At 35.7% G+C, this 24,663-nt stretch overlaps 1 protein-coding gene across 1 annotated transcript; it reads right to left on the reverse strand.

Moving 5' to 3' along the window:
- Positions 1-5,279: 5,279 nt before the first annotated feature.
- Positions 5,280-21,150, reverse strand: LOC144453067 (cryptochrome-1-like). Its single transcript, XM_078144341.1, has 11 exons — positions 21,027-21,150; positions 18,772-18,911; positions 12,592-12,734; positions 11,748-11,920; positions 11,210-11,310; positions 9,064-9,204; positions 8,086-8,253; positions 7,386-7,526; positions 6,631-6,788; positions 6,052-6,245; positions 5,280-5,404 (listed from the first exon to the last, which is right to left on the reverse strand). The coding sequence occupies exons 1-11, from the start codon at positions 21,148-21,150 to the stop codon at positions 5,280-5,282; spliced, it is 1,608 nt and encodes a 535-aa protein (XP_078000467.1).
- Between the last annotated feature and the right edge of the window lie 3,513 nt (positions 21,151-24,663).

Genomic DNA, 24,663 nt, shown 5'->3' on the forward strand with positions numbered 1-24,663 from the left:
AAATTATCAAACATAGAGGGCGGTATCATGGTATAAATCTACAGAACAGAATTCTGCCCAGTGACGTCATCATTAGCAGTGTTTTGTAGTGTACGCTGTGAATCTGATTGTCTTGGTATGTAACTTTAGTCTTTAGACTCATAGCAATAAAGGTAGCAGTGTTTTGTAGTGTAGTCTGTGAATCTGATTGTTTTGGTATGTAACTTTAGTATTAGACTCATAGCAATAAAGACAGCAGTGTTTTGTAGTGTACTCTGTGAATCTGATTGTCTTGGTATGTAACTTTAGTCTTTAGACTCATAGCAATAAAGGTAGCAGTGTTTTGTAGTGTAGTCTGTGAATCTGGTTGTCTTGGTATGTATCTTTAGTCTTAGACTCAGCAATAAAGGTAGCAGTGTTTTGTAGTTAACTCTGTGAATCTGGTTGTCTTGGTATGTAACTTTAGTCTTAGACTCATAGCAATAAAGGTAGCAGTGTTTTGTAGTGTACTCTCTGAATCTGGTTGCCTTGGTATGTAACTTTAGTCTTAGACTCAGCAATAAAGGTAGCAGTGTTTTGTAGTGTACTCTGTGAATCTGGTTGTCTTCGTGTGTAACTTTAGTCTTAGAGTAATAGCAATAAAGGTAGCAGTGTTTTGTAGTGTACTCTCTGAATCTGGTTGTCTTGGTATGTAACTTTAGTCTTAGACTCATAACAATAAAGGTAATCTTAGACTCATTGCACTGAATAACGGTAGCAGTGTTTTGTACTCTCTGAATCTGTTTGTCTTGGTATATGTAACTTTAGTCTTAGACTCAGCAATAAAGGTAGCAGTGTTTTGTAGTGTACTCTGTGAATCTGGTGGTCTAGTTCTTGGTATGTAACTTTGATCTTAGACTCATTACAATAAAGATAGCAGTGTTTGTAGTGTACTCTGTGAATCTGGTTGTCTTGGTATGTAACTTTGATCTTAGACTCATTACAATAAAGATAGCAGTGTTTGTAGTGTACTCTGTGAATCTGGTTGTCTTGGTATGTAACTTTAGTCTTTAGACTCATAGCAATAAAGGTAGCAGTGTTTTGTAGTGTAGTCTGTGAATCTGGTTGTCTTGGTATGTATCTTTAGTCTTAGACTCATAGCAATAAAGGTAGCAGTGTTTTGTAGTTAACTCTGTGAATCTGGTTGTCTTGGTATGTAACTTTAGTCTTAGACTCATAGCAATAAAGATAGCAGTGTTTTGTAGTGTACACCGTGAATCTGGTTGTCTTGGTATGTAACTTGAGTCTTGGACTCACAGTAATAAAGATAGCAGTGTTTTGTAGTGTACTCTGTGAATCTGGTTGTTTTGACATTGGTGTCCGTGTCTCGTGGCAATACAGTCGTTTAAATGGTTCATTTCATTTAGATAAAATGCTGCACAGTTTCTTATAGATTTCTGTGTGGATGCTGAGCTGTATTTGACATCCGCTGTAAAAATATACTTACCGTTGCAATTCCTTCCCTAATTACATTCAAATAGTACAAAGATGCTTCCAGGACGAAAATTAGTGCAAAACAACAAATTCAATATTAAACATATTTTATTATACATTAGTACTAATACATAACAACAACTGAGTTACCAGACATGAAAACGAATATATAAATTAATTACTTAAATATTTCCTTTGATGGAATTAGTGATTATCATTACAAGGCAAAATTGGCCTGTTCACTGGACAAGTTGAAAAAAAAAAGATTTTCAAAATCAGAAATGAGCTTATCATGTATTAGCCATACCTACACGACTTTTAAGAATACAATATGCAATAAAATTTCGGTGGATGATTATTCATGCCTACATCCGACATCTAGATAATTAGGGTCCTGTCCAGTAGACATATGTATCACAATTAACAAACCATAATACCCAACCAAAGGGCTTTATTTTGTCTACCTTTTGAATAGTACACTTGCACTGATAATACTGCTCTTAATGTATATGATTTTGAGGGATAAAAGTAGCACCTTGGTAACACACTCAACTTTTAAAGTGGCCATGTGGATGAGGATTGGGGTATTTATTTTGGATTTTTAATTCATACAACAATTTTACCATTGCTTCCTACCTTAAAAATGAAATGTGAAAAAACATTAACAATGTCAGTGCTTGAAATTCGAAACTCGATGCAATGCAAAATGCTAAATAATGTGTAAACAGTTTGTTATTGCACATACAAAAACAACGATTTTAGTTATTATGCTTTTGCAATATATTGAGTTACAAACAAGGACTTAGCATATGTTGTTTCACATTGATTTTTCACGTAGGAAGGCATTTCATACATTAAAAATCCAAAATAAATACCCAATCCTCATCCATATGGCCATTTTAAGTCCTGCTGCTTTTGAAATCTGTTCATTCATTTGGATATTTCCTACAAGAGTTGGTGAAAAAACCTTAGGTTATGACATCACAGATACTATAATAATCTCTATGACTTGACAAGTCCAAGTGGTTGTAAGTTTTTGCAATTTTTAGCCCCCCCCCCCCCCCCCCCCGGGAGCGATATTTCAATGGGTTTCGTCTGTCCGCCCATATGTCCATCCATAATACATCATTGCTTAGACATGCAATATCTGATTTCTTTCAAACCTGACACAAAGATGACATATCGTATGGGACATATGCACATCAATTTGTTGTTTGAGATTTGACTGCATAGCGACCATAGTTCTTGTTAAAAATCAAATTTTACTGCATAAATAAAAAACTGTAATACACAGACACTTATATTTGGAGACCTTGGCCTTTGACCTTTAGGGTCAATTATCAAAATCATACCAATTCCTGCCTATCACAGACACATTGTTGTGTTTACACATTGCCAACTTCTTTTAAATCATGTTTACAGTAATATTGTGACTGTATAGAGATAGGATTTAAAATAAATTGGTTGCGACAAATAAATACTACAAAGCATTTGTGTGTGTCACACGCTAAGTAAATGAATTCATTTATTTTAAGGCCAAAAACCCCTCCCCTATAAAAACGAGTGTTCACAATTGTGAACATGTATATAATGATAAAAAACATGGTGAAAATTGTCACACCACAAGCAGTACAATGTAAAAAAATGGTAAACATTAATATACAAACCGGAAACCCTACACTGTATATCACATTAACAGTACATTTCGGTAGTAAATACAGAACATGTCATCATTGAAGGCATGAAATGTTAAAAATTCAATAAAAAGTGTTAAACTGAAGTTTAGCAATCACAATGATATCAGACCCCCCCCCCCCCCCTAAACAAACAATTTTTTCTTTACTAAGCCTGTATGACATTGTGTGTTCTTCCTCTCTAGTCTACTCTTTGTTGTGGTATCATAAACTACATGTAAATGATAATATTTCACTTCCAAAGTCTTTTTCTCATGTTAAGAATAAGAGCTTTATATCTCTTTCCTACTGGGTAGGCATGGGCACAGGTGAATCACTCCCTGATAAATCAAGGTGTTGTGCAGTACATATACATACAAGGAATGATTCTGTAGCAATTGCAAGTTCTGTTTTGCACTGTATTTGAAACAAGACACCGGCATTTGACACTTGATCAGCTTACAAACATCTGTCTGTGAAGTGTAGACAGCTGTCTGTATGCTACAGGCATGTCTGCAAGCTGCAGATTAAAGTCATTTTCCTAATCTTTCCTAAGAAGTCTGTTAAGAATATTCTGCACCTTGACAGCTATCTAAATGTCTGCATTTGAGCTATTGGTAGTCTGGAGCGGCACTGAAAATGACATGTTGCAGCTTGTGATAATTTAGAACTGAGCTTTCATTTCAGTAATGGTATATACTGCTCAAATACTTTCATATAGATGAATTTAATGTAAATGGTATACATACACATACTTGACATTAATGATATTATTTTTCAAAATAATTGACAATAACAAATAAATGTCTTGGTAAGTCAATTTTAACATTTATGACAACAAGGGTAAATTTTATTATTAAAAAGGGATCATACCTTACTTGAACAATATTAAATATTTGCTCACAAGATCGGACTTTTCATTCTTGTCAAAATACCTGCCATAAACCCAAAGGGGGTCTGTAAAGGACAGTGGACTGTGTGTGTCTGATATAATAAATCGTGTTTAAGTCAGCGCGTCTAACACAATCTCTGGAAGACTGTCAACAGTTGTCTTGACTTTTTTTGTCATTTATCGTTATTACTGTTGTCGTTGAAATTAATAGAATTAAACATAACATTGTGTGCATTGGACGTTCCATAAAGTCAAGACGACTGTTCTAACCCACCGGACTTTCATTTCTATGAATATTCATGAGCGCCATTGTTAATGGAATGTCTAACTGTGATGCCTGGTTAATCACTAGGGGGCATTTGAGGAGATAATACAGATGCTAGATTATATTTTATGTGTTCGAATCCTCAGTGAGTGGCGCACGTTCTGTATTGTGCATTGTGCATGCTGACTATTAGATTGTATGTTATAGGTTATATATTTGCACACAATTAGTATTTAAATAAAAGATAGTTCAGAAGGTTTTTTAGGAATACGATAAAATATAATCTGTATCGGAATACAGACTAAATCTGTGGTAAAAAAATGTACATGTATTTCCAGTTACAGATATGAATTGTAGAAGCATGAACTGACAGTGTTTGGCATTGCAAATCACGTAAATGAAACACATACTGTTTCCAGTTAGAGGTGTATTCTGTAGACAAGTGAACCGTTTGTATTTGACATTGTAAATCTTGCATAGTGATCTAACACTATCTCATGTGAAATGCCTATTTTTTCTAGTTATTATAGAATGTAAAGTGAACAGTTACTGTTTTTACATTACAAATCTTGTTCATGTTTGTGGGTCTAAGCACTATTCCAGGCCACATGCATATACATAAACAGCATGTAAACCTGTAAAACCCATCCATAACATAACGGTTCCCCTAGCTTAATTGCAATTGTGCGCTTATTATTATCATGCAATAGTATCATTCATTCATTGTCCACAGACAAACGATTGTTTCCCACCTCACTAAAGGAGGTAAATAAGCACACAAAAAGAGACAAGCTTAAAGCAAACACGTAAAACATTTTAAAAAGTACATATCGCAGGTTTAGTCTTCGGATGGCTGACAAAGCAAAGCTACCAAGCATTAGCCATTCTGGGCAGCAGCTGTTATTGCACATTTAATCCATTGTTTTCCATGCTTTCTTTAACTTATCGGTGGTGGTCCATTATACCATCACATCATTCATTAGCAGTATAGCGCCCTCTATAAACCCATAATGCCATCACACAACTCATTGGCACTACACCGCCCTCCTGCACTGAGGTGGTCAGGTAGCCATACAAAGGACCGGACCTCAGATTCATCAGATGGGGCACAGTGAGGAATTACTGAAAGATAGACAGACATTTTGAGGCATGAAACCATGACAAGAGAGGTATTGATTTGCGGACTGTCCAAACTACATTTTGTGAAGGACAGTAAGTGCATGTATACGTTGGTAAAATCTATGTGTTCCTGGGTCATCGCACTGAAGTTTTTTAGTGTTTTTGTTAGGGATGGCAAGTGGATCAAATCTACCTGAGTTCCCCAGTCATTTATCCAGGGTTCCCTAACAGTGTTTTTCTTGAGGGTGGTAAGCAGGTGCAATACACTGGAGTTCCTTGTTGTTACCTTGCTGTTTCATGCATGGAACATGTTTTTGACACCAAGATAAACACAGACTGCCAATAACAGAGACACCAGACACACAGCAGGATCTTGTACCCTATTACACTGAAAAGTGATAAGCATTGATATTCTTTCACAGTGCAGTAGATACATGGACTTGATGAATTAATGATTTCAACTGTTTACTTTAGAACTGATAATCAATGTGGTACCTTGTTTACTTCTACATCCCCACTGTGAGCAGCTCCTCTATAGTTGCTTCTTTTTTTAAAAGTCGTTCAAGTGTGTGTAAAAAGCACAGTGTCCCGTGAGTGGAACATCAAGGCAACTTTAATTCTCCTGTAAGTCAATTATTTCAATGTCTTACCATTCTCTTTAAGACATGCTACAACATCTTCCATCATCTCATAGTTACGTCTGGACACTTCCTTGTGTTCAACTATCGGCAATGGATAATCTTTGCCAATAACACAATTGGCCTTCTCCTGGACTGCCTTTGGTGCCTTCCATGGTTCAAACAGATAACGTAATGGCATGTCCTTTAAGGCTGGTATATATCGCCTATATTGGAAAAGGTTTTTTAAGGGGGCATAAATTGAGATTATATGTTTTTAGAATGTAATGTTTCCTGCATATTAAGAGGTACTCACAGTATTCTACTTACTGATGTATACTTGCAATCACTTGCAATTAACTGAATTCAAACCTGGTACATGTATTAGGATATATCTTACAAATGATCCAATGACGTTCATATAAAAAATGCCCACCCCCTACAGTGCCCACCCTTGCCCACCCTCTTCAGACAGTGCCCATCCATGCCCACCCTCTTCAGACAGTGCTCATCCTTGCCCACCCTCTTCAGATGGTGCCCACTCTTGTCCACCCTCTTCAAACAGTAAATGTCCTTGTCCACCCTCTTCAGACAGTGCCATAGAAATCCTACCTGACATATTCACCAGAAGGATCCATTCTACGACCATATCGAACTGGGCAAAAGCACTTAGGACACTGTAAGGCTCGTTCAAATGCTGAACTGGAAACCCACATCCAATTACCAGCACAAATGCTCCAATCAGCATCAAGAAGGTTCTCCAGGAAAAACTGAACATAGAGTAGAATAGAATATGTTTATATTCAAGTTTTCATAAAAACAAGAAATTGCACAATTTGACCACTAGGAGCAATTTTCAGCTTTTTGACCAAAAGTGAAAGTTATGATAGCCAAATATGAGAGCCTCTTTTGAAAAAATAATCATTCTCCAGCATTCATGGCAAAAGTTGTTTGCATTTTCAACTCTAGTCAAAACATTCTCCACAATTTGTTGCATATCGCATAATTTTTAAGAACTATATAACAGAGCTGCTTTACACTGAAGCGTATAGGCACTTAGGGTACTCATGAATATTCAGTGTTCAACTTGAATACATTATTTCAGCTGACTCCGATGATGCAATGACCCATTCTAAAGATACCCTATAAAGTTATAAGATCAACTTGATGTTTCTCTGAAATCGCAAGTAATTGTCGGTGATGGAAATGAAAAGACTTTCAAGAACCAATAGTTTATGAAAATGACTTCATTTTCTAGAATCGTCTTCTCCTTTAACGTTAACTCTCTACGGTGAGGTTATGGTTAAATGGTATTCCAGGTACAAATGATTTCCAGTACAGCTTTAGTTCAGGTCCTGACTACATACCTGTAATCCTTCTACCCAGCTGATCCAAAGATCACCACGGGTCAGAAAGCAAGACACGGCATGTCTACCAACGTGATGCAACCAGCCTTCACATTTCAGTTGCCTCATGCAGGCATCTATCCATGGATATCCTGTCTTACCCTGTGAAATAAAACATACACCACTTGAAAGTTTAGCAGGCATCTAGCATTACTAGCCCCGTCTACACGGCACTAAAAATCCTACCTGAGGTAGGATTCAGGATAGTTTCAAGCGAGTGTTGACGCAAACGCATCCTGAACCTGTCCTGAAACTGTCCTGACTTAGGATACCTTTGAGAGGTTTCCTGAAACCCTCCTGACTTCGTCCTATGTACTGTCAGGACAGAACGCATGACATCTACGGTGTAGTTTGGACATAGAATGACCACGGTATAAATTTATACATTTGGCTGGTGCATGGTATAATGGTTCAGTGGATAACTTTTAAATACGATAGCGCTGACCAGATCATAAAAGATTAAAAAAGACCATGAGCACCCCAGGGTTGGCTTGAATCTTGTGTAATGGATGTTGCCTTGTGGACAGTCCTCAAATAATATATGGAATCAAGTGAAGACAGATCGATTCCAAGGATTCTTTTCTGTTGGCTGAATTACTCCAAATTCTTCAGCTGTTATATGCACAAATGAATGATGTAGACAAAGATTCTAAGAACTTACCATGGCCCAGTGCTCAAGTTGGTTGTCATTCTTGTACCATGGAATATTCAGACAGATTGGGTTCTTTTCCATCTGATCATATTTAGGATTACCTACAGACATGGTGTAGAAATACTCTCTCCAGATTAACTGGGCTATCAGCTGATAACTGGGTTCATCTTTACGAACCTAAAGTAGAAAAAAAAAGATAAATCTTTTATGTCATCTTTGTTGAACTTCCATAAATGGATACCTAATAGCTCTGTCCATCATTATATAGACTCAGAGGTATCCCAAAAAGGTCTCAAGCTTTGCTCATTTATACAAGGCTAGGGGTATCACCATTAGATTCCCATCAGTTTTGTCCATTTATACAAGGCTAGGGGTATCACCATTAGATTCCCATCAGTTTTGTCCATTTATACAAGGCTAGGGGTATCACCATTAGATTCCCATCAGTTTTGTCCATTTATACAAGGCTAGGGGTATCTACTCCCATCAGTTTTGTCCATTTATACAAGGCTAAGGGTATCACCATTAGATTCCCATCAGTTTTGTCCATTTATACAAGCCTAGGGGTATCACCATTAGATTCCCATCAGTTTTGTCCATTTATACAAGCCTAGGGGTATCTACTCCCATCAGTTTTGTCCATTTATACAAGCCTAGGGGTATCACCATTAGATTCCCATCAGTTTTGTCCATTTATACAAGGCTAGGGGTATTACCATTAGATTCCCATCAGTTTTGTCCATTTATACAAACCTAGGGGTATCTACTCCCATCAGTTTTGTCCATTTATACAAGCCTAGGGGTATCACCATTAGATTCCCATCAGTTTTGTCCATTTATACAAACCTAAGGGTATCTCCAATAGACTCCCTGGATCAGCTTTGTCAATCTTCACAAACATAGGGGTATCACCAATTTATCACCAATCACTTACTTAAAAGAACCATTTGTCACTTGATATTGGAGGATTCTCTATTTGACACTCACCTCTTTGAATACCTCCATGATTTTCCAGTAAAACTTACGGATGGAGATACATCCAAAACGGAGATATGGACTCAGGCTCATAGGAGGTCCTAGTAAGTCTGGTTTGTACTGGTTAGGAAGGCAGTAGCCAGCTTTGAAAGCCTGTAATTAATTATCAGAAATATGACTTATGTACAATCTAACAAACAGTATAATTGCATGATATGCCCAGTTGTATACAATCTTGTTGTAATAAATAAGTGTTTAACACAAGCAATGGTAAATCACATACAAGTAATGTTTGCGACAACAGGTCTTGTCAAACAGTACCTTGTAGCAAATGGACAGTTTGACAAGATCTGTCAATCTGAAAATGAAAACTGTTACTTGTCATTATTAGAAGCTTTTGTATTACTGGTGGTTCAAAATACATATAGTCATTGAGGATGTAATCATAGGCCAGGAAAGATACTTGAAGTACGCCCTCAATGGGCAAGAAGGTGTATACATGTACGTACTTGCTCTGACCAGACATCAGCCCCCACTGGCTGTGAGATTAAGTAACTATAAAGAACTGTAAATAAACAGAATTGTCAATAATGTACTGTTTTGCGAGACAACTCCGAAACACAAGACAAGAACCACTCTTTACGATATGCTGTAAATAGAACTATTTATTTAATTACTATGATTTACGTACCTGATGTCAAAGTGGAATGAGAATTCGGTATTTATTTTAAATTTTTTTAATTTGGTATTTACTTTTTAATTTTTTTAATTTTTATTTTTTAATTGATAAAACAAATTTACTGTACTGATTTTCTACTTGAAAAACAATGTGAAATAACATTTACCAAGTCCTTGTTTGAAACTCCATAAATTGCGGAAAGATGCAAAAAGTGTCAAAAATAATGTGTTATTGTACGTACAACAACAAACACTTCACACATTTTTAAGGTTCTGTAATTTATTGAGTTACAAACACGTATGTTCTTCCACATTGATTTTTCAAGTAGAAAAACTTTGTTTTACCAATTAGAAATCCAAAATAAATACTAAATTCTCATTCAAATGGCCACTTTAAAGAATAAAATCTTTTAATTCAGATAGAAATAGTACCACTGCTGTGACTGGAAAATTCAGAGTAACTATTCGTAGTCGAGGTAGATTTATTAAATAAGTTATCACTCAATACAGAACTCACAAAAGTGATGTGATAAATTGGGTGTGCATTTGTACATGTACCTAGTGTTTTCATTAAGCCAAATAGCTGAATTTCAGTTAGAATTAGTACCACAATGGGTTGACAGACAGTGTCCGACAGCTTTTCTATGCGAAAGATCCACAGAGTTGTTAACTGCCATTTTAACATTGTATTGTATTGTATTGTATTGTATTGTATTGTATTGTATTGTATTGTATTGTATTGTATTGTATTGTACGATTGTCATGAACTGTTTTTGTTTCGCTTCTTGTGAAGGCTTAATCAATAAATAAAATAATAAAATAATAAAATATAAATAAATAAAATACATTAAGTTCATTTTGGCACATGAAAAATTTGTCGGAATGGCCAAATAATATGTATCATGTGGACAGTACAAGAGGCAAACTGTCATTACATTTAATGTTGCCATATGGATGAGGATTGGATATTTATTTTGGATTTTTAATTTATAAAACAATGTTATCATGGCTTCCAACTTGAAAAACTCAATGTGAAACAATATATACCAAGTCTTTGTTTGTAACTCAATACATTGCATACAATTAATAAAATGTGTAAAATATTTGTTATTATACGTACAATGACAAACTTTTACATATTGTTTAACATTTTGCAATGCATCGAGTTACAAGCACAGACATTGTCAATGTTATTTCACGTTGATTTTTCAGCTGGAAGCTATGATAAAATTGTCTTATAAATTAAAAATCCAAAATAAATACCCCAATCCTCATCCATATGGCGACGTTAAATAAATGATCTGTTCAGCCTACCATATTCAGTACAATCATTGGTGATAAATTTCACAGCAGCTGTATATAAGTATATTAGCAGGACTAAGCCAAGGAAAAAGCTTTTGAGCATTTCCAGCTAAAATAAATCTGGCGCCAAAAAAACCCACATCATGTGACTACCTGTACAGTATGTAAGATGACTTACAGCTTGCTCTATTTTCATTCTACAATCAAATAATTCAAGGCCTCGTTTTTCACCTCCAATCCACTTGTTAATTCTCTGTCCATTAAATTCATCCACTGGAGCTATGGAATATAAATATAAAAATAAATGTAGCAGTCTTCCACTTTATCTCTCTGTCTCTCTCTGTCTCTCTCTGTCTCTCTCTCTCCCTCCCTCCCTCCCTCCCTCCCTCTCTCCCTCTCTCTCTCTCTCTCTCTCTCTCTCTCTCTCTCTCTCTCTCTCTCTCTCTCTCTCTCTCTCTCTCTATATTAACTAGACATTGTACATGAAAGAAAAAACATAATAAAATAAAACAAAAAATCTACCTAACCCACCTACGCTTAAAATTGAGCGTAATTGGAACCACACAATTTTTTTATAAGGCCTGAACCATATTTTGAACCGTGGAAAAACATAAACTCAGCTTAAGACCCTTAAAATGTCATGACATGGACACTTTTACTCCAGGAAAATCTACAAAGTCACCACATTTTAGTAATAGATGTCCTCAAATACTTACCCAATTTTTCCAAGGATGGAAGAGCAAATTTTTTAAAATATCTTGGCACAGGTAATTTTATTCCAGAAAAATCGGGATCTTCAGTTGTTTTATCTGGTAGTCCCATTCCAGCAGTGACATGTCGGAATACAGCATATGTCACTGGAGGCGTGCCACCATTTCTTTGGATTACCCTATAAAATACAATACAAATACACAAGGAGTGCGTATGTAATGGGCCATTCCAGACTACAAACAGGAAATTGAGAATACAGCGCCCTCGCTCAGATTGGGGGTATTGTCACCTCATACTACCTTTTCTTATGAGCTTTGTCCCTTGATATTCTGTAGAAGTGTAAATCAGGGGTGTCTATCGTATTGTTCAGACATCGAGGAAAGCAGCAGTGCTCTATGATTAACCAAGTAACCTATACCATGTATACCCCCAAGGTACACACAGACAGGAAGTAGAGTGCCACCATGGCAAATTTTGGAAAGGCCTATATAGGAAAGGAGCCCCTCCCCCCTACTCTATTCTATAGTAGCTGCATTCATAATTGTACCTGCATTTTCAGTAGTAAATTCAAATATTAAATTATAACACACTCTATTTTTGCCTCCACTTAATAAAATAACTTTTTAATTTTTTTCATGGCTAGACTTTCTTTCTAAACCACAAACAATATTAATACTCTAGCAAGTGAAATGGAAAACAAAAGTATCAGTCTCAATAGCATCAACTGCCACTAGAGAGCAGAATTCACAATGATAAAGTATGCGTCGCAGTGAAAATAAAAACAAAAGTACAGTAAGCGGCACATCAATTGCCACTAGATGGCGCAATTCCAAATCTAAACATGCTTACTCTTTAGGATTCCAAAGAGTGTGGGATATCTTTTCAACCCATTCTACACCTTGGTCCTCACACAGTTTTTTAACAGAGTTGTCCCGTTCTTGCCATATCGGTTCCGGGTCCTGCTCAAACGTCAATATTTTGACATCCCATTCCTGTATAGAGAAGAGAATAAACTGTTTATTCAGATTTCAAAAATCTTCACATACTAAATATTCCCTTCCAATTTATCATAGCAATACATGGACCATGACTGGTGATTTCTGTACAGCTTACATCAAAAATCACAAAAAACCCTGAAACAACATACTGTTTGGTTCAATGGAAATCTTACCAACACTGCTATATTGTAGGTTGTCGGTGGCCGAGTGGTTAGCTCATACGCCAATTACCTCTGTAGTCTGGGTTCGAACCCGCCAGGTTTTGGCTGGCTTTGATTTAACTAGGTCTGTATGTAAGAAGGGTGATGTTCAGTTTGACCCTGCCGAACAATACAGGTTATCCCCCCCCCCTGCCGTTGAGAACAGTTGCTATAGCAATAGGCGTTGGAGAGAGCTCATCTTTTAATATTTGAGAATTTAAAAATGTACTGTATGTAGCTACTGAACGTAGCTACTGAATGTATGGTACATGCACATGCGCTTTTGCACTATTAACCCCCTAGCTTCATAGAAAACAAGTTTAGTATGGCTGCCATGTTTGACAAGTCCAAACTAATATCTAAAAAAAAAATAATGGAAAAGATGTCTTTATTTAGTCAATAAAGAGAGAATTATATACAGCTGAATGAGAGAAAACTAACCAGGGAAAAAAGAAAAAAAGTTTTATATCACCACAAAAATCAATGAGTCAACTGATCAATATCAGACACAAAATAAGTTTTATTTCACCACAAAAATTAATCAAATGATCAATCACTAAACTAAATGATAAATCAATCAAATAAATTGATCAATCTTACATGCTTGCTGGACCCTGTGGTCTCATCAGATGACTACCGTGATCTTCTTTGAAATCTACTGTAAGCACTCACGAGTCATAAATATTCATTAGATGACTATGGCGTGCTTCTTGGAAATCTACTGGAAGCACTCGGGAGTCATAAATATTCATTATCGGTGGAATATGACTATAAAGGTTTCTTATCTATACTCATGACACTGATTTTTGCAGACAGTATTAAATTGCAAAGATCTAGATCTAGCCAAGAAGATATCAAATTTATCTACAATATTAGCCCAGAAGATATAAAGGTGGGGAGGTGTCGAGAACAACATACAACTTACAAATGACATGTTTGATATGACAACCCATCTATTTTTCATCACTTCTAGGAGTAATTGAGAACTGAAATATAGGAAAATGCAGTGTCTCAAATATCAAAAGGTGTGCACTCTAGTGGAAAGCTGATATTCATTACTACACTATCAATATCATATTACATGTATACTACCATATGACTTGATTTTTGTGGTATCATCGTCAACTGTATGGATGTTTGAAAGTCGTCTAGATACACTGTGGGAAAACCAACCTTTGTGTTGTGATTATAAGGAAAACACTAATATTGAAACTTTAGTACATAGAAACTGTAGTACACAGGAACCTCATAACTATAAGTTACAATGAAATTGATATGACCAGCATGAAAGGAATAAATTTTGTGATTTTCAAGATAAACTCAATTGATAAGACCCTTATACTTTTTCATTGAAAAGTTCAATTCAAACAATCAACACCAAATGTGGTATCTGATAACAGGACAAGATGTCTTTATTTAGTCAATAAAGAGAGAATAATATACAGCTGAATGAGAGAAAACTAACCAGGGAAAAAAGAAAAAAGTTTTATATCACCACAAAAATCGATGAGTCAACTGATCAATATCAGACACAAAATAAGTTTTATTTCACCACAAAAAATTAATCAAATGATCAATCACTAAACTAAATGATAAATCAATCAAATAAATTGATCAATCTTACATGCTTGCTGGTATCTGATAACAGGAGGTCATAAAATAGATGTCTTGTGTTCAATCTCAGTCTAAGGTTCAATCCATTGTATTGCAAGATTGTCTATAAAAATAGTTTTTCTAGTAAGGTCAACTTCATTCAGTTTACATGTAGATTGCAAATTGCAAAATTCTCCTCACCACCTACAAGATATTGCATGGATTTTCACCTTCCTACCTATCAGACATTATCTGTCAGAAACCTAATGTCCGCACACTTCGGTCGTCGGAAAAATGCCTATTACTGGAACCCAAGTACAGACTTGCATCATTTGGGGGTCGAGCTTTCTCATGTGCTGCACCACGTCTTTGGAACAAATTACAACTGGAGCTTCGACAGACACCCACAGTCAATGCCTTCAGGAAACATCTCAAAACACACTTGTTTGCAAAAGTGTTCGATAACTAACTGTAAAGCGCCGCTGAAATCTACTTCATATTGGATATTGGCGCTCTATAAATGTATTGATTGATTGATTGATTGATTGATAGATAATAGCTTTGTTGTATTGTACCAACTCCTGTTAACTCCTGTTTATCAAACAAATCAAAGTTGTGTCTAGTACTATCACACTGGTCATTTGAATTTCACTGTACATATAGCTGACAGTAGAGGCCAGATAGACCTAAAGTCAGAATGAATCTATGAATCTATGCGTAGACTGTATGCCTAAATTATGAGAGGGTAATACCAAAATATGAAACCAAAATACAGGGTTCTCAGTAAACGTAAATGTTTTCACTACTAGAAATTTACCAAGTTCATGTGTATATATAACTCAATAAATTGCAAAATGCTAGAAAGAGTCTGAAAAAATGTTAAATTGTATGTACAATAAACAATTTTACACAATTTCAGCTTTTTGCTGAGTAATTATTCACAAAGACTTACATGTAGTATATGTTGTATTACATTCATTATTTAAGTAGGAAGCCATGATAAAATTGTTTTATAAATTTAAAAGCCGATATAAATACTTAATCCTCATCCATATATATAGTCACTTTAGTTTAAATTTTACATCTGATGTACATCTGATGTACATATTTATGTGATTATGGTAATCTCACTTCAGGGTAGAAACCCTAGAACCGCCGAGCTTACTCGCTAACCATATCATATGCCTGTATTTTTAACACAATACACAACTCAATTTTTTTGGGGGGGAAGTCTCTTGTCAAGTGAATTTTCAATTTTTCTTGCCCTGGTGAAAACATAGATTGCCCTACCAAGTTGTGACATATTGCCCCCTTTGTGGATATCTACAAGTGTACGTCACGCACAATCAATCACAGTCCCTCTATCACCTTGAGGGCCCTCTATCACCTTGAGTATATCCGTATTATTTCTACTGCCATCATTTTGCCAAATATTGGGTTAAACTAGATTAGTTGTAAGACAACTATTTCCATTCCCCCTTTCCCGTTAGCTATTGATATACATATTTATCTGGTAAATGTGTTTGTAATATGTAATTACTATATATTGTTGGGTATAAAATATTATTACTAAAAATGTGTGCTAGCCCATGCAAACTGATCCCTTATTAATGATTTGTTTGTTAATTACCATCAAAATTTTTTTATCTTAATACCAGGTTTGTGTTCAGTCAATTGCAAATGATGGCTAATTTTTATAGTAATAATATTGATAATAATAATGTTAGTTTTTATATAGCACTTTCCCACTCTGTGCTCAAAGCGCTTTACAATTATTACCCCTGGCTCGAATCACTATCGGCACAACAGCCCTTTATACTTCCTCAACTCCCTGGGAAGCATACAATCCACTGCAGCCTTTTTAAGTGCATAGGATTAAAGCATTCACATTGCAACCGCTACCCTACCAAGTCCCCAATTATACAGCTGGGTGGACGGAGACACACTCGTTGACGTTGTTCAAATCTTGCTCAAAGACTTTAGTAAGTAGAATATATGTACTGTGGCTATACCTTTTTAAAGAGCAGTAAAAAGTACTCCCAAATATGTAATAATCATCGCCTTTAATAGCTGTTTAAATGCTGAGCCATAACATTCACTGTTTCTGAAGAGGTAACATAACGGAGTTCAAAGAAATTGAGATTGGATGGAGTGGCGTTCCCCATTAATTTAAGGATTTCTACGAGAGAGAAGTGAATTTAATGTCTGATCAAAATTTCCTGCGTTAGGAGTAGACAGCCTGGGTAGAATAAATGACATATTAAGATTAATGGAAAAGTGAATTATGGCTAAGTCAGAATTTTCTGTGATACTCAGGAGTGTATAGAAAAGCTTGTGACATTTAATGATCAGCTCAAAGTCTTCCTTCAGATTTCGATTAATGGAAATGTGAATTAGGGGTAAATCAGCCTTTCTTGGGGTGAAAATTATAGAAATGCCAGTGGGCAGAACATATGGCATTTAATGATTTACTGTCAAAGTCTTATTTCAGATCTGGATTTAGTTATTCTCGCAAAGCAGAGATATTAATTCTTCTGCGATCCTCGTACTTGACAGCGTGTCTTTGCTAAATATCAGTTTACATAATCATAGAAGGCTTATCAGTTAGTCTTCCATCTAGACAGTTTTAAATTACATTGTTGTTAAGTTGTCTCACATTACACCACGCACGAGCCATTTAGAACAAAATAGATAGAATATATTATACTCTGGTTGTTCTACAACATGACAGTGTGTGTCTATGTCCCTGGTTCTACTGTGTTCAAAATATGAGTCAAAACATTCAAAATTACTACTACTTTCCTGGTTTTTCTTTAATTTACTGGTGCTGGTATAATTATGTTCTTCTCCAATATTTTTTTTAAATTCAGCCGCAAAATACTTGTGACCTAAGGGGTTGTCACTCCTAGTCCATCAACTTGTAGTGACAAAGACTCCTTAGGTGACATGTATTTTTTCCTTCGCTGATCAAAGCAAAATATCTAATTATATCTACCACAGTATTCCTGTCTCATATAATAACTATAACTATATTCATATGTTATATGTTAATATTTCAATCTCCGAGTACTGTGAATTTTCTTTCTGCTGGGAAACTGTCTTTAACTTACTTACTAAAAGCTTTCACAAGATTTATTGCTCTCACAAATGTTTATTATCATATAAACTGTATATTATCGCTATGGCAATCAATGACAAAAGACATATGCACATTTGTACATCAGCATCTGCATCTGTCTGTCTGTCTGTGTGTCTGTGTGTCTGTGTGTGTGTCTGTGTGTGTGTGACGTGTGTAAAATTAACGTCTTTCCATTAGTATTGTATGCATGTATGTGTGTCTGTGTGTGACGTGTAAATTAATGACCTCATGAGTATGCATGTATGTGTGTGTGTTTGTGTGCAAAATTAATGTGTTCTCGTGAGTATTGTATGTGTGTGTGTGTGTGTGTGTGTAAAATTAACGTCTTTCCATTAGTATTCTATAGCATGTATGTGTCTGTGTGTGACATGTAAATTAATGACCTCATGAGTATGCATGTATGTGTGTGTGTGTTTGTGTGCAAAATTAATGTGTTCTCATGAGTATTGTATGTATGTATGTGTGTGTGTGTGTAAAATTAATGTGTTCTCATGAGAATTGTATGTATGTGTGTGTGTGTTTGTGTGCAAAATTAATGTGTTCTCGTGAGTATTGTATGTATGTATGTATGTGTGTGTGTGTGCATGTAAAATTAATGTGTTCTCATGAGAATTATATGCATGTATGTGTGTCTATGTGTGATGTGTAAATTAATGACCTCATGAGTATGCATGTATGTATGTGTGTGTGTGTTTGTGTGCAAAATTAATGTGTTCTCGTGAGTATTGTATGTATGTGTGTGTGTGTGTGCCTGTAAAATTAATGTGTTCTCATGAGAATTATATGCATGTGTGTGTGTGTGTGTGTGTGGGGGGGGGGGGGGGGGGGTTGTGTGTGGGTGTGAGTGTGTGTGGGTGGATTATGTGTATACAATTAATGACTTTTCATGAGAGTCGTATACATGTTTACAGGAATTAAAATGTTGCAGAAACTATCATAAATTTACCAGGACAAACACACTTTTACATCTTTGAGCAATCGGCATTTCCTAATAAATCTCCTGGGGCTCTACATGGATGTCAAATGAACCCTGGGAAATGTGTCACTGGCATCAGATGATCATATAGTTTAATTCATGACTGAGTGACTTTATACTTACCTCAAAAAGTCTAGAGAATACCTCTGCTGGGTCTCCTTCAAAGACATATAATCTTCCTCCAACTTCCTTTAACTGGTTATCCAAGTCTTGCAAACTGTCGTGTAAAAACTTCCATCTGTTGTAACCACACAGTTTAGTACCTAGCCAATGAAATATAAACAATTAGTACCTAGCCAATGAAATATAAACAATTAGTACCTAGCCAATGAAATATAAACAATTAGTACCTAGCCAATGAAATATAAACAATTAGTACCTAGCCAATGAAATATAAACAATTAGTACCTAGCCAATGAAATATAAACAATTAGTACCTAGCCAATGAAATATAAACAATTAGTACCTAGCCAATGAAATATAAACAATTAGTACCTAGCCAATGAAATATAAACAATTAGTACCTAGCCAATGAAATATAAACAATTAGTACCTAGCCAATGAAATATAAACAATTAGTACCTAGCCAATGAAATATAAACAATTATCAATATTATAAACTCTTAAACATTATTTATAAAAAAGTTCAGTCAGACTTATTCTGTCTTTAGTACACTTGTATTGATTACTGCTATCAACTTAAAGAAAAAGTCCAGTCAGACTTATTTCTACCTTTAGTACACTTGTATTGATTACTGCTATCAACTTAAAGGAAAAGTCCAGTTTCTGTCTTTAGTACACTTGTATTGATTACTGCTATCAACTTAAAGAAAAAGTCCAGTCAGACTTATTTCTGTCTTTAGTACACTTGTATTCATTACTGCTATCAACTTAAAGGGAAAGTCCAGTCAGGCTTATTTCTACCTTTAGTACACTTGTATTGATTACTGCTATCAACTTAAAGGAAAAGTCCAGTCAGACTTATTTCTACCTTTAGTACACATGTATTGATTACTGCTATCAACTTAAAGAAAAAGTCCAGTTTCTGCCTTTAGTACACTTGTATTGATTAATGCTATCAACTTAAAGGGAAAATCCAGTCAGACTTACTTCTACCTTTAGTACACTTGTATTAATTACTGCTATCAACTTAAAGTAAAAGTCCAGTCAGACTTATTTCTGTCTTTAGTACACTTGTATTGATTACTGCTATCAACTTTAGGGAAAAAGTCCAGTCAAACTTATTTCTGCCTTTAGTATACTTGTATTGGTTACTGCTATCAACTTAAAGGAAAAGTCCAGTCAGACTTATTTCTACCTTTAGTACACTTGTATTGATTACTGCTATCAACTTAAAGGGAAAATCCAGTCAGACTTATTTCTACCTTTAGTACACTTGTATTGATTACTGCTATCAACTTAAAGGAAAAGTCCAGTCAGACTTATTTCTACCTTTAGTACACTTGTATTGATTACTGCTATCAACTTAAAGGAAAAGTCCAGTCAGACTTATTTCTACCTTTAGTACACTTGTATTGATTACTGCTATCAACTTAAAGGAAAAGTCCAGTCAGACTTATTTCTACATTTAGTACACTTGTATTGATTACTGCTATCAACTTAAAGGGAAAATCCAGTCAGACTTATTTCTACCTTTAGTACACTTGTATTGATTACTGCTATCAACTTAAAGGAAAAGTCCAGTCAGACTTATTTCTACCTTTAGTACACTTGTATTGATTACTGCTATCAACTTAAAGGGAAAGTTCAGTTTCTGTCTTTAGTACACTTGTATTGATTACTGCTATCAACTTTAGGGAAAAGTCCAGTCAGACTTATTTCTACCTTTAGTACACTTGTATTGATTACTGCTATCAACTTAAAGGGAAAGTTCAGTTTCTGTCTTTAGTACACTTGTATTGATTACTGCTATCAACTTTAGGGAAAAGTCAAGTCAGACTTATTTCTACCTTTAGTATACTTGTATTGATTACTGCTATCAACTTAAAGGAAAAGTCCAGTCAGACTTATTTCTACCTTTAGTACACTTGTATTGATTACTGCTATCAACTTTAGGGAAAGTCAGTCAGACTTATTTCTGTCTTTAGCACACATGTATTGAGTACTGCTATCAACTTAAATAAAAGGGTAAGTCAGGCTTATTTCTGCAGTACGCTTGTATCGATAAATGCTATCAATTACATATGATTTTGGGTGACAAAACAGTACCTTGGTCAGTTTACACTCAACTTTAAAGAAGGTCTCCTGCATTTGTCATTTGTTCAACCATTTTTGGGATTTCTTGCAAGGGTTTATGGGAAAAACTTTAGTGATGAATTCATAGGAAATCACCTGCAAACATCTTATATTGTCATTACCTGCTACTTCCCCATCAAGTATGAAAACAGGGTAAAACTCCTCAGCATTTTCCAGAGCTTCTCTTAATGCTGGGTTGTCATGGAGACGAAGGCCATGCCTAAACCAGTGAATAGCTACTGACATCTTGATTCTCAAATTTGGCTCTTCAACTTGTAATATACACTGTTAAAGTAAGCAAAACATTTTTTCTTTAATTTACAAGTGACAAGTCTTCCACAATTACAAAATGGTATCTCCCATTCTCCTCCGCCTGGGTTCCTTAGTCATTTACTAGGGTTTTCTACCGCTGTTTAACATTGTTGTAAACCACAGTCTCTTTTATGGTCAAGCCAATTCACACCTTGTAAATACCCCTTTGTCTTACCCATTACTGACATAGCTAAAATGTATTTTGACAGCTAAAGGGTATGATGAGAAATAAAGGAGCACTTTGTATTTAAGTTCCAGAACGAAAATACTTCCACGATCAGAAATACATTATATCGATCGATCGATCGATGAGAGAGAGAGAGAGAGAGAGAGAGAGAGAGAGAGAGAGAGAGAGAGAGAGAGAGAGAGAGAGAGAGAGAGAGAGAGAGAGAGAGAGAGAGAGAGAGAGAGAGAGAGAGAGAGACTATCGATTTATAAAAGTATCTGACGTTGCTGATTACATAAGTTACACTTGTTAATTTGGACGTACCTTTGTTTGAAGCTCAATTGTTTTTCTGTTCGCATGGACTTTGCTATCTGCAATAACTGTACGATTTGTTTTTATTTATTTACAATACTTAAATTTTGATTTTTTTCTATATATATATTATGTTTTGCGTGACTCAACATCTCTCGTTTCCAATGTTTATTTTCTTACTGGGTTTGCAAAGGCAAATGATTCTTGCGAAGGACTGAGAGCAACGGAGCGAAACCGCTACAGTTACTGCAGTTAGGGCTTAATTTGCAAGCAATCAGAACACAATTTCAGCACTGATTATGCCCTATCTATATCTCCTCTATAATTACGTATGTGTAACTAAATTTTTGTGGATTCATGATCCTGTAAATTTCTAATAGATTTGCCCTCTTTTCCTGTCACCCCACTGACTGCATAACATAACACTAGATCGATCGCAATTGATTCATCAAAAAAACGCGTAAAACTCTCTACGAGAAAAGTCGTAACTATAGTTCATACGTACCAATAGTCCAAGAAATGCTTTAAATTGGCATAGAAGGCTTGAAATCCGACAAAATCTGCCATTTCTACGTACGTACACACAATACCACCATCATATTCATAATATGACAGTGTTGTGGTCGAGTATATGCGCGACACGATAATTGGTCACAGACGATCACGTGATGCATATTATATAACATGCTAGGAATAAAAACACGGCATGACACGGCACGTGACATCATGACCTTGTGATAACAATACATTTTCAGTGCTACTGCTATCAGTGCTAGGCTGTGAACACGAAATAAACCCCGGGAAGTTTAAACCCCGGGAAGTTGCCGGCCGTTCATATAATATTGAACGAAATACTTAATGATATCAGAAGTATCGCCGACAGTGCTAGGTTTAAAACAGATAATACTATAATATAACTTCATTGCCATTTGCATCAAAACGCATTTGAAATTGGTTTTCCACAAACGTGCACGTGCAATTTCCGGGTTGTGGAAGGTGGTTTTGACGTTTATATTGTCGATAATTGATTTTTTTTTTTTTTACATGTTCTAAAAAGAATAACTGCTTTCCTATGTTTGTTGGTACAGTAACATTCCTAAATCATCGAGTTGAATTCAGAAATCGTGATGTTCGGCAACATGTCAACAAAATATTTGTCCTAAGACCAACGTTGGTTGAGGGTCTATGATAAGTTGGCTGATTGAAAATGAACAATATTAATCTAATGGCTATGATGGTTTTGAAACCAACAACTGCATAGAGTGTTGACTTGCTTTACTTCTCGTCTATGTCAGAGAATTAGATGTCATTCAATAAAATAAATTTTGATGGTCAACACCCCTGGAAAATGACCCAAATCAAGTGTATCAAGTGTATCGGTCACAAATGAATCTACCCTGCGCGAGCTTATGGGCTTTGCCTAGTTATGATATTATTATATATCGAAATGGTTTATTCATTTAGCCTACATTATGCAAAAAGAGGTCAATTTGTCCTTTGTACAATATTGACCGCGAGGGCGCTATTCTTCCTGTCTGTGTGTCCCATGGGGGGTTTGCTATGTTACTGGTGCATAAAGCACTGCTGTGTCTACACTGGAAATGATAGGGATTGCAGGTCCACACATCAATATTACTAAGAATAAGGATGTTACAACAGAATTTATTTTTTCACTATACATCTCAGAAATGTCTACATAGTAACAACTAACATATCAAAAGTCTGCCAAAATCCAAGTAGTGGAACAATGCCTAATTTGCATAAATCCAATATGGCCCCCATTATATACGAGTAGTTTGGCTTGAGCCAGACCGTCGTGCATGCCGTTCAACTCTTATCAAGATTAGAGTAATATGTTGACATGTTGTCTTTTACAGACTCCAGGAACGATACTCCTTAATCGGATTTGAAGCCTGTATACTACATTGAGTAGTGTAGATTCAATTCAACTGTCTTCAAAAATGGTCATCCACTATGGCGCCAGACTATTTGCAGATTACAGGTTTCAATGTAATTTCTCATTTACCATAGCCCTTTCGAACTCGTACAAAGACAAAGGAGAATCTTTCATAAAAAGAACTCTGCTAACAACACGCATGTGATCTTATGGAATAATGAATTCCATGCTACATCCTCTGGCTATATTGCGAATTTCTGAAGAAGTGTCAAAGCCTGTAGATAAGTGGTGTAATTTTATCAGAAGCTTAAAAGATTATTTTTTACCCTCAGTGCTTCGCACAAAATCTTAAACATAAGTAGTAACCAAAAAGACTTTCTTGTACGTGAACAAAACGTACCAGGCTGGTAACTAGTAAAAATTAGTCTTTGAGAACTGCATAATCGCAAAATTTTCTAGTAACGAAAATACTAGGTATACAGTATATTGCAATAAATAACCCATCTCTACAACAAAGTTATTTGATAACGTTAACAGCTGCGCTAGCTACAACTTATCAAACATTTTATGAAACCAATGTCTCCAACGACCAGGCAAATAAATCTAACACTGCAACGGACTCTAAAACCAATGTCTCCATCGACCAGGCAAATCAATCTAACACTGCAGTGGATTCTAAACCAATGTCTCCATCGACCAGGCAAATCAATCTAACACTGCAACGGACCGGATTCTAAACAAATGTCTCCAACAACCAGGCAAATCAATCTAACACTGCAACGGATTGTAAACCAATGTCTCCAACGACCAGGCAAATCAATCTAACACTGCAGTGGATTCTAAACCAATGTCTCCAACAACCAGGCAAATCAATCTATTACTGCAGTGGATTCTAAACCAATGTCTCCAACGACCAGGCAAATCAATCTAACACTGCAGTGGATTCTAAACCAATGTCTCCAACAACCAGGCAAATCAATCTAATATTGCAACGGATTCTAAACAAATGTCTCCAACGACCAGGCAAATCAATCTAACACTGCAACGGATTCTAAACGAATGTCTCCAACGA

Source organism: Glandiceps talaboti, chromosome 23, assembly GCF_964340395.1.
Source record: "Glandiceps talaboti chromosome 23, keGlaTala1.1, whole genome shotgun sequence".
Taxonomy (NCBI): domain Eukaryota; kingdom Metazoa; phylum Hemichordata; class Enteropneusta; family Spengelidae; genus Glandiceps; species Glandiceps talaboti.